General features: G+C 25.7%; 1 protein-coding gene across 1 annotated transcript; it reads right to left on the reverse strand.

Annotated features, from left to right (window-relative positions):
* Window positions 1–216: 216 nt before the first annotated feature.
* On the reverse strand, window positions 217–9305 carry LOC108749117 (lipase 1-like). The gene is made up of 8 exons (XM_018487642.1): window positions 9078–9305; window positions 7300–7613; window positions 6895–7093; window positions 4984–5098; window positions 4163–4406; window positions 1226–1384; window positions 1004–1088; window positions 217–227 (listed from the first exon to the last, which is right to left on the reverse strand). Exons 2-8 carry the CDS (start codon window positions 7498–7500, stop codon window positions 217–219), a joined length of 1014 nt encoding a protein of 337 aa, XP_018343144.1. The 5' UTR covers window positions 7501–7613; window positions 9078–9305.
* Between the last annotated feature and the right edge of the window lie 1803 nt (window positions 9306–11108).

The following is an 11108-nucleotide window of genomic DNA, read 5'->3' on the forward strand; positions in this document are numbered from 1 at the left end:
TAACTAATAAATCAACTGTTATAATAATTTCATTAAAATAAAATTATATCGATATTATTAAATTATTAAATTATTATACCATTTATTATATTATTAATAAACGAAATAAATAAGAATAAAAACTGATAATATTAAATAACATTTCAGGTGCACTTTTCTTTCTTTATAAATAACACAATATGACAAAAATCGATTTTTTTTCCTCCTATAAAAAATTCAAAGAGATTCTGAAAGCAGATGTTAGAAAAGTATACCCATGTCTCAATATTGACTTATTTCGACATTGTTGCGACATAAACAAAGCGATGCATCGAAAATTTTCTGAACAATAAAAAAAAATTACAAAAAATTGTTGCTGAAATGATTTCGGCTTTTCATGCAATGGAAGTTAACATGTCGCTTAAAAGACATTTTCTTCACAATCATTTGGTTTTTTTCCACCAAATTTAGGTGAATTCAGTGAACATGGTGAACGCTTTCACCAAGATATTGCGGTCATTGAGAAACGCTTCAAGGGAAAAGACATCAGACACATGCTTGGTGAATACTGTTAGTTTATTATTCGTGATACGAAACCGGAATCACACAAATGGCAAATTAAACGATCAACATTTTTATAATAATTAGAATTATAATTGTATTATTACTATTATTATACAAAAATTTGAAAATATGTGAAAAAAAATAATTCTCAATTGTTTTTTTTTTTTTATTCGGACTTATCGCATAATTTTACATGCAAAAACGTCAGTTATATTTCTTTTAAAAAATTATTATATAATTTAAAACAATCGTAAAAAGCCAGTATAAAGTAAATACGATAAATGGTAGCATATAAAACGTTAACGACTTGATCTGATATAAAACGTCGAGGTACGGGTATTTTTTTTTACATCTACTTTCAAAATCTCTTTGATTTTTTTACAAGAGGAAATGTGTGTTGTACTGTGTAATATAATAGTTCTCCTTTTTATATATATATTTGGGGAAGAGAAATACTCACTTGTAATCATATTTTGGACATAATGTTCGAATGTTCGCACGGAAGCGCCGTTTGGATAATTCGATAATATTTCCGGTAATGCCGTCTGCAATGAGAGGCTTCATTAAAAATAATTTTGATTTATTATACGTAAAAATATAGAAACTTTATTTTGTAATTTTTATAGTTTTTAAAAAAAGCAGTGTTACAAATTTGCAAAATCTAAATTGGAAATGTACCTACAGTGTTAAATTGCGCTGGATCAGATCCAGCGATTAGAAATATTATTGCAACGCAGACAGTCTGAGTGATTGCCTTATCTGTACACAATGTTCTTCCTAACGTGATACTTGTTGATGATAATGAGGCCACTTCATATATTTCATTAGAATAAAGAAATTTCTAAACAAAAATGAAATACGTAAATATTGAATTGTGATGGAAACTATATAATATAATATAAAAAATAAACGTAATATTATAATAATTATATATTAATTTCTACAAAATGTAGAATGATAAAATAATATTTTAATGAAAGTCAACACATATATAAAATGCACAAACTATGTAGTTGAGATCAGAGATGAAAGTAACGGAATAAATGTAACTTTGGAAGTATAACTAAAACAAATAAACGAAATGAAACATGTTGACTTATGTAGTTGATTTCACTCTAGTGAACTTCAGTTATTCGCGAAACGTTAGATTGAACGGTTATTTGTATGTATAGTGCGTTTGTGGTGAAGAATCACATTAAATAATCTCTATTATTTATGAATCATTTAATAATCTTTATTATTTTTAATCTCTATTATTTTTAATCTCTATTATTTTTATAAATATTTTTAATTTTATTCACCTTTTGTTCACCTTTTAATTGTTTATTATTATTTTTCTTTTTTATCATTTATATATTGACATTAAAAAATTTATTTATGTTTAGTTTTTTTTTATATATGATACATTCCTAAATAAATCTGAAGAAATTCTAAGAACACTTTAAAAATAATACTTCAGTATTATTAAAAAAAGGATAAAAAGCAAGAAAATAATTCAGTATATGGAATATCAGCAATGTGAGTGTTAAAAAAGGATTTTGCTTCGTTTATCTTACTTGTTAAAAAAATCAATTTCTTTTCTTTTTGTGTTTCAAAAATCTAGTGAAATTAAAATATGTTTGTAAGTTTTAAGTGTTAATTCAAATAGCACGCCTTCACACTCGTTTGCTTCTCTACTCTCTTGTCTTGTTTAAATAAATGATCACTTATTATAGTTAGAAATTTAATTTAATTTATATAATAGATTATTATTTAGAATATCTCTCTCACATATATACAGAGATTTTTAAATTGTTTGAATTTTATAAAAAATACCAAACATATAGAAGAAATTTAGAGATAAAATACATAATATTATAAAGAAAACATTTTAATTAATTATTTATTTGATATCCTGTACATAATTTTATTAAAAAATAATAAATTAAATGCCAATTTGAGCCAACACTGGTTATTAGTGTGTATTTTTATATTCAATTTGTATATTTATATACATTTATTCAAAGTGAATATTAAATATATACGTTTCGATCTACGGTCAAGGTCCTTTTCAGTACAAAAAAAATATATTAACAAAATTACATAATGATAGCGCATACGAGTATGAACTAATAACTTATAAAATGCGATAAAAACCGTGGTGATGATGCCCGAGTTAATCTTGATCATTAAATTATTAAGTAATAAAAAATTATTCTATATAATAAAATATATTATTATATGTATAATAAAAAATTTTTCTGTATACCATTTATTCTTAATATTTCCAAAAAAATCAGTATGCTCTTAAAAATTGTACCATTTTTACGTATGGCTTATAGAGACATAAATAAACTCAATAGATTTATCAAAGTTCAGAAAGATGTGCTACTTCAATCCAATCTTCTCAATCCAATGTAGTATATAAGATTGACTGTAAAGATTGTGATGCGTCGTATGTTGGACAGACAAGCAGATGCCTAAAAACACGCATAAATGAACATAGGAATCATATTAATAGAAACACAATCCAACATTCGGTTATCAACATCGGTTAGACTTATTTCATGAATTTGATTAGGATAACGTATATACATATTTTAGACAAAGAGCAAATTCTACATAAAAGATTGTTAACAGAGACGATACATATTAAAAAACAAAAACAAGACCTGAATTTACAAAACGATACACTTTTTCTTGAGCCATTATATAGATTTTTTTTCAGAGACGTAATGCTTCCACTCTATATCGTTTATACTTGATTATTTATTATTTATATTTTTATTTATTGCCTTTGTACATATTCTGTTGTCCACTGTTTCTCTCAATTTTTATTTTACATCTGTCTACCAAACAGTTATGTCGTGTCTAATATCTTTAAATTTTGTTTCATGTAAGTGAACTAAAGTTGGATTTTTACTGTTATTTATATTAATTTTTAATTTATTCACATTTATATTACACAGTAAATGGAACAATTTAATGGAACATGTACAACAAACCTTATAGAAACAATTCAATCTTGATAGTCGTGTAAGGTTTTCTTTTTTTTTTATACCATTTTTTGCGTATAATCTCATGTTAGCATTTTTAAAATTATTTTTAAACTTTTGGTCGGTTGTTTTAAAACAACCAAAAATCTTTTTCTTTTTAGTTAACTTAGTAATTTAATGACCAAGATTAACTCGGACATCACCACCACGGGTTTTCTCGCATTTTATAAATTATTGGTTTATACTTGTATGCGCTATCATTACGTAATTTTGTTAATATATTTTTTTTTGTACTGAAGAGGATCTTGACCGTAGGTCGAAACGTATATGTTTAATATTCACTTTGAATAAATGTATGAAAATATACAAATTGAATATAAAAATATAGACTAATAACCAGTGTTGGCTCAATTTGGCATTTGATTTATTATTTTTTAGAATTTTCTTTAAAGCCTATTGATTTTATTGTTTATAATTTATTAATCATCACTTTATAAATAATATATTAAATAAAATAAAGTTGCGATAAAAAGTTGTTCTTCTATTAAGATTATTAGGATAATAAGAAAGATAATGTTAATACAAAAATATATATAAAATATAATTTTCTTTTTATTAAAATACGATTGATGTCTGAATCTTACCATAATCTTTGGTATTTTATTAAAAATATTTTCCGGTAAAGGAATTCTTTCTTTCCAAATAGCAATCGGAGCAAGGCAGATTCCCAATTTTATTTTTGCATTGTATTCGGGTTTCATAGATAGTAAAATGAATAACGTGGTAGTTCCCATCGAGTGACCGATGTAGTGTAGAGTTTGTTGTTTTGTGTAACTAAGTACGTAATCAATCATAGCTGGCAGGTCTCTCGTTCCCATCTCGTGATAACTGGACAATAAAAAGTTAATTCTATTTTGTTTTTTATTATTTTTTTAATGCTGCAAAACCATTGAATATTCCTTATGAACTTTTTAACTCAATCAGGATCGATTTTTTTTTTTAACGAGAATGTCGAAATATACAGTGTGTCATAAAATTATGGTGGCTATTATTTTTAAAGAATCAGTTAGACATTAAACAAATTTAAATATTTTTTAAAATAATTAACCATAGTTTTTTTTAATTGTACATTTTTTGTTTGTTTATGTAAACAATATTTAATTTGCCTTTGAATAATGTTCTGGTTTCATTTTTTAACTTGTTTTTTAAATTATAGCATTTTAAACCCCACAATTATTTTATTTACACTGTATAAATACACTTGTGCACAGTATTACAAATTTTCATATATTTTATTAATGAAAAATTGATTTTTTTTTTAATTTAACGTTCTAGATAAAATATGTTAAATTAAATAAAATTTAAGAAATATAAAAGAAAAAAAATATATGTAAATGATTAAAATTATTAAAATATCGAAAAGAAAGTAAAAATATTTCTTTAGATAACACTTGTAAAATTTTACCTAAATTGCCAAAATTCCTTATTTTTTGGAGATATTTTTATATGTGATCTGCAATAAGAAGTTCCTCTGAAATTTCCAAGCCATACGTCGTATCCATTATCAACCAATAAGAACGCTACAATATAAAAATTTAAATTAGTTTTCTTATTATATTATCGCGTTAACTATTAATAGTCATTATATCAGATAAAAATTCCTTCCCTCCTTATCATATATTTATCCTGATAATGTTCTATTTGAAATTTTTAAAGTGTATTATGTTTTTTTTTTCAAATATATAAGATATTTTGTTGTTTAAAACATTTCGTTGTTTTAACAAAAAACTTTAAATTATTAAAAAATTTTTAATTTGATTAAAAAAGTAAACTAAAAGATTGATTTAATAAGATCATCTTTTATCAATTTAATATAATAAATATATTTTTAAATCGTTTGATGTTATATAAATTGATAAATTTTATATTTGGAGAAACAATTTTATTAAATCGATGATGCTGTTTTAAGACAAGATAACAAAACTGAAATAACAAAGTCAAAAAATAACAAAGTTTATTATTTATTAATTTTCTGAATTTAAAACAAATTTTATAAGATAATTTATAAATTAACAAGATTCCTATAATAAAGTTAATCTATTTACTTGCTTAAATTTGTTAACTTTTTTTGTTAATTAAGCTTTTTGTTTCTTGAAACTTTATTATTTTTTATTATTTTGTCTCTGTAAGATAATCTCTTGATCTATATTTCGCATAATAAATATTTGTCAAGACTTTCACTTGAGTTGTTTTATTGTCCTCCTTATAAGTTCTCAAAGACAAGTAATGTCAAGGTAAACATGTTGAGTGTCTTCAATTTTAGCGTAAACTGGATAAGCAAACCTATACGCGCGCATGTATATGTGAGTGTACATGCAATTAACACATACTTATCGTGTTTAGAGTAATGGCTTTAGATATCGAAAATTTCACGGTTACATTAAGCATTTCGTGTTTACATTAGCAATATTTGTTCTTCTTTTAATTACTACATTTATCTATATAAAGTATATATTTAATTATTTCACTTTTTGATAAATTAAGGCTCACGAAGCATTAGAAGTCAGCGCTAATACTTGCGCAAATATAATCAATGAGAAAAATATTTATATATAAATAAAAATATAATTTAATAATTTCTGGACATTTCGGCTTTGTTTTGAGCAAATACATATATAAATAATCGACATTAAACAATTATATCGTGGTTTAATAAATCACAAAATACATCTCATGCTTTTTCCAAATGCCCATTGCATGGATCAAATAGTGACACGCGAACATCCTCAACATTAATCAATGTTGTGACACTGCAGTTTCATAGCTGTGGTGGTGGATTGACCATCTCAATGCTAAATCAAAAGAAGTGTTTTTCTTATATTAGAAACCGGATGGAATTTGTGATGTTACAAAAATTTTTTGCTCACCTCATAGACCAAGCAATCCGCATTTTACAATAGTTCGTCAATTAATAATACGAAGAATATAAAGAACAAAATGAATATTGCACCATTAGGCATTAAGTTTAAAAATTGATCGACAAAAAGCGCTGACTCTTAATGCCTCGTGAATCTTAATTTATAACTAAAAGAGTCCCTAAAATAGTTATTTCTTAAAATAATTATTTTTATTATTTATTGTTATTCATTTTTTGATATATTGACAGAAACAGAATTGTTTAAATCGTGCCGTGAAAGATTTCACACAAATTTAAAATGAATATTGGAAGTGAAATGTGAGGAATTCCGCTTGAAGTTATATTACTGATTTTTTTTTTGCTGATTTGCTTGAAGTTATATTGCTATTATGACAAAATTATTCGGAATTTGCTTAACATATCAGGTAATAATAACCAACACATATATGTATCACTCACCAAGGTCTTTCTCAGCACCGATCATTACCCAACAGTCAGATGAACATATAACACCATGTTGAAGAAACACAATTTCTTTTCTTTGGTAATCTTTAGACAGTGGACTTTTTAATATCCTATGTATTACCAAAATATAACCATCTTCCGTTATGACGTAATGTTCTTCGGTAGGGTAACCATATTTCTCTACCAATCCGGCCTGCATAAATATATCCCAGAGCGAAATAAAGGCAAAATTGTCGTTAATTTAAAACAATCGTTATGCAAGGGTTAATGCAGTAAAATATTTCTTAAAAAAAAAAAGATTTCTTTTATCTAAGTAATTAATCTTCTCTCTTAATGTATATATAATTGCACTATTATTTTTTGTAGTACATACGCATTAAGAGACAATTTCATACTTACAAAATCCAATGTAGTTACATTGTTCGTTGTTTGAATTTGTTCTGGCTTCCTTACTCTTATTATACCGGGATCTTTAGGAAACAGATAGTTAAATATTGCTTTCTGAGGAAATGCTAAGTTTTCCCACAGATTTAGTTTTGCTTCCAGTAACACTGCAGTAAGCATAAATATAATGAAAACAAGTTTTATGTCCATTCTCATTAAAGTGTCGATACCTGAAAATGTAAACTACAACTTGCAAGTGCCGACTATTATATTAGATATAAGTTTTATCCGGTTTTATGGCATCTGTCATTATGTGCAGTTCAGAAAACCTACAAATATAATTAGTATTAGTTTATTTATTAATTATTTAGCGTTAATTTTTCCTTAACATGAAGAATTTTATGAAATCAATTTAATTTTCAATTTTTTCATCTAGTAATTAATTATAATTTTGTTAGAGTTTGTAAAATTTGTTTAAAAAAAATTAATTTATTTAAATTTTAAGTTTAAACGTTTAGAAAATTTGTTTTAATAAATTACGTTAATAAAAACTTCAAGTAATATCCGAATATATTCTAATATTAAATCTTTTATTCCTATTTTTTTATAAATTCAGTAAAGAATTAATCATGAACGTTTTTGCAAGTATATATACATATACTAAATATATACAATATGTATATATATAAATATAAAATGTAAATTTAATTTATTATTAAACAAGTCACATATAAAGGATTATTTTAAACAATCTATTTAATAAAAAATTTTCATAATGAACTGGATTCCTAATCTGTATTTCGTAATCGTTGTTCAATTATGCGTGATATCGAAATTTTAATACTTTAAAACTGGAATTTGCGTGAATGTAAATGGCTCGAATATTGGGTAGAGAGGGCAAAAAATTGGAAGGTGAAGAATGGCCACTCAGATTCTGTACGTGAAAATTGCTACTACTAGACTGCAAATAACCGTCGTATGATATATAATTATGCATGGTTTCTAGATCGTTCATTTACTTTAAGACTGGTGATTAAAGTTGACAAATATAATTTGAATTAGAATGTAATCTCAATCTAATTTTTTTTAATAAAGCAAGCAAAAAAATTCTTTAAATTTATCACGATTTAAGTGAGTATTCTAATCTAAGACTAAAAAAAATTTGTGAGATATTTTTAAGTTGTACTATATATATTTTTAGGTTTAAAGTAGTCTCATCTACGATGAGATGTTAAGTCTTTGGGCTTTAAACTGTAAGAAATTGCACAATCAGAGTCGAATATGAAGGAAATAATCAGTTATGATTGATTAATTTCTTAAAGCTTTACGTTTTAAAATTTTGTTGTAAACGCCGCTTAATACTCTACAAATGCGCTTAAAAGCAATTATTTATTATCAAGCGTAAATTGAAAAAAAGTAAAAAATGTGAGTATTTATGTCTGAGAGCGCGTATTAACTTTTTTATTTTTCTGAGTTTATAACATTTACGAAACACATAATAAAAATTAAATGTAAAGGCAATAATTTATCTATTTTTGTCCTATTATTTTCGTAGACTTTGTCTTTATAGATTTTATAGTACATACATGCTTTCTAAGGTCTATGAATTTCCAGATAGTAACTTCTCTCAATTTATATTAAATTTCAAATTTTGTAGTTGTTGTCAACATTATAAATATTGTTAATAACCTAATTGATTTATATCACATTTTTGAAAATGTAATTTTTAGAAATGAGAATTTCCTTATATGTTTTGTTACTTACGTAATTGTCATTTATATTAATGTACTCACCAGTATATTTAATAGAAATAGCTTAAATTAAGTCGAGTCGAAAGTTAGAAAGGTGGCAGCAATAAATTATTTCATCTTTAAACGCGAATTAATTTTACTAACGTCTAAAAACGTTAACTGTCACATGCGACGGATAAATCGAAACTGTGAGTAACAAATGTACTGCGCTTACATAAATAGAAACGTTGCGGTCTTACAACGATATCGGTGACTTCTCAAGGCCGCGTGTAATTTCGCGATACTGCACAAACTGGCATTCAAATCGCCTTTTATCGAGTTTAAGGTTCGACAAGTTTAAATATTTTAAATTATTAAATAATTTGCTGGAATCGACGTTAAAAATTAATTTTATAATTAGTTGTCGTATGTCGTATATATATTTATTATTTAATTTCATTTTACAATGCAAATCATTCGTTTGCCCCAAAACAACGACACCATTTTGCAGATAGTTGCAGCGATTGGGTTCGTTAGAAAATAACATGCAAATTCTTAGAAGTTGTTGCAATCAAAGTCTGTAAAATGAATGAGGTAAAATGATAAAAGATATTGTCAGCCGTAAAAATCACAAAAAATCTTAGAAAATATTTCTAAAAAACACAATTAGATTTACCAGTCTTACTTTTTTTAAGAATACATGATGTATTCTTTATGAGATCGTAAAACTTCTAGTTATTAATTAAAATTTTATATTTATAAAACTATATTAATAAGAATTGTTAATAAAAAAGTTATGTTCTAGAAATCTTATTTCATTGAATACTTACATTTAATTTATAAAAAAGGTATATTTTCCCTTTCCTTCTTTCCACTTCTAGATTATATTTTTTTAAAAAGTATACTTATATACTCTTTTGTTGTGATTCAGATATGATAACTTTAAACGCGCAATAAAATCTGTAAAAGCGATTTGGTAAATAGCAAAATAGATGATGGTAAAAATAAAGTCTATTTAGTAAATAATTAGCTTATGCTAATTAAATAAACTTATAGTAAGTGATTGAGTTATGAAAAATTATGCTATTGCTTATGTGTAAATGCTGCGGCGCTAATGCTATTTTGCTAAGGATTCAGTTAATTGTATTGAACATAAACTGCTAACTATTTAAAATATTTCATAATTTTGTTAATTGTGTAAGTAATGAAGTTGAGAAAAGAACGGGAAAAAAATGACATCCGCAATGAATGAGGGAACAAATTGAAAAGTGATCGAAAGACGTATAAGTCCTACATAAATCTATTTTGAAAAAAGTTATAGTTCGATAATGATTGCCCATGATTGGTCACTATCATCCAGATTAGAATGCATTTCCTTAAACCAATCTAGATATACTCCCAAATAAAACACAGAGTCATAATTAATGACGTTTAATTCTGTTCGATGGGTTTGCAATCATATGACATCTACTCTGATTAGAGTTATTTAACAATTTTTTTGCCCTCCAATCTGAGTTGAATTAATGACGTTTCGTGCTCTTCTATGGTAGAGCGTGTAATATCAACCAATAGCAAAGCTTTTCCAATCTAGGTTGGTGCAAATCTGGTCGGGCCGAAAACGTTATAAGTCGTAACATAATATAAGTCATCGTGGTGTTATTTGTCACTTAAAAGTAAATTTATACATCATAAAAATATCATCATAATGTTATATATAAGTTTACTTTTTTATGATGTATTATGATTTTCATGTTCTACTTCAGCTATTCTCTGACTCTTTAAGGCGAGGCGAGTATTTCTGTCTAGATTTGCAAGTGTTGGTGGGTAATATTAAAAAGAGGAGCAATCAGATATACATACGTGCTATTATCCGATATGGAAACAAAGTTGGAGCGAAAAAAGACCGAATTAAAAGTATACACAATCACTCTCATGAGAAGCTGGACCTGTCCTTCGGAGCTATTAACTAGGTGTATTTAGGAAGAACGCTCTAAGTGATCGATGAGGTCGCATCTTCAACGTTTACAACACTTTTTTCTGTAAATCGCTGATTTATCGTCTTAAAATTCAAAATAATTTTAAAACCTGACATGA

The sequence above is a fragment of the Trachymyrmex septentrionalis genome, unplaced genomic scaffold (assembly GCF_001594115.1).
Source record: "Trachymyrmex septentrionalis isolate Tsep2-gDNA-1 unplaced genomic scaffold, Tsep1.0 scaffold269, whole genome shotgun sequence".
Lineage (NCBI taxonomy): Eukaryota > Metazoa > Arthropoda > Insecta > Hymenoptera > Formicidae > Trachymyrmex > Trachymyrmex septentrionalis.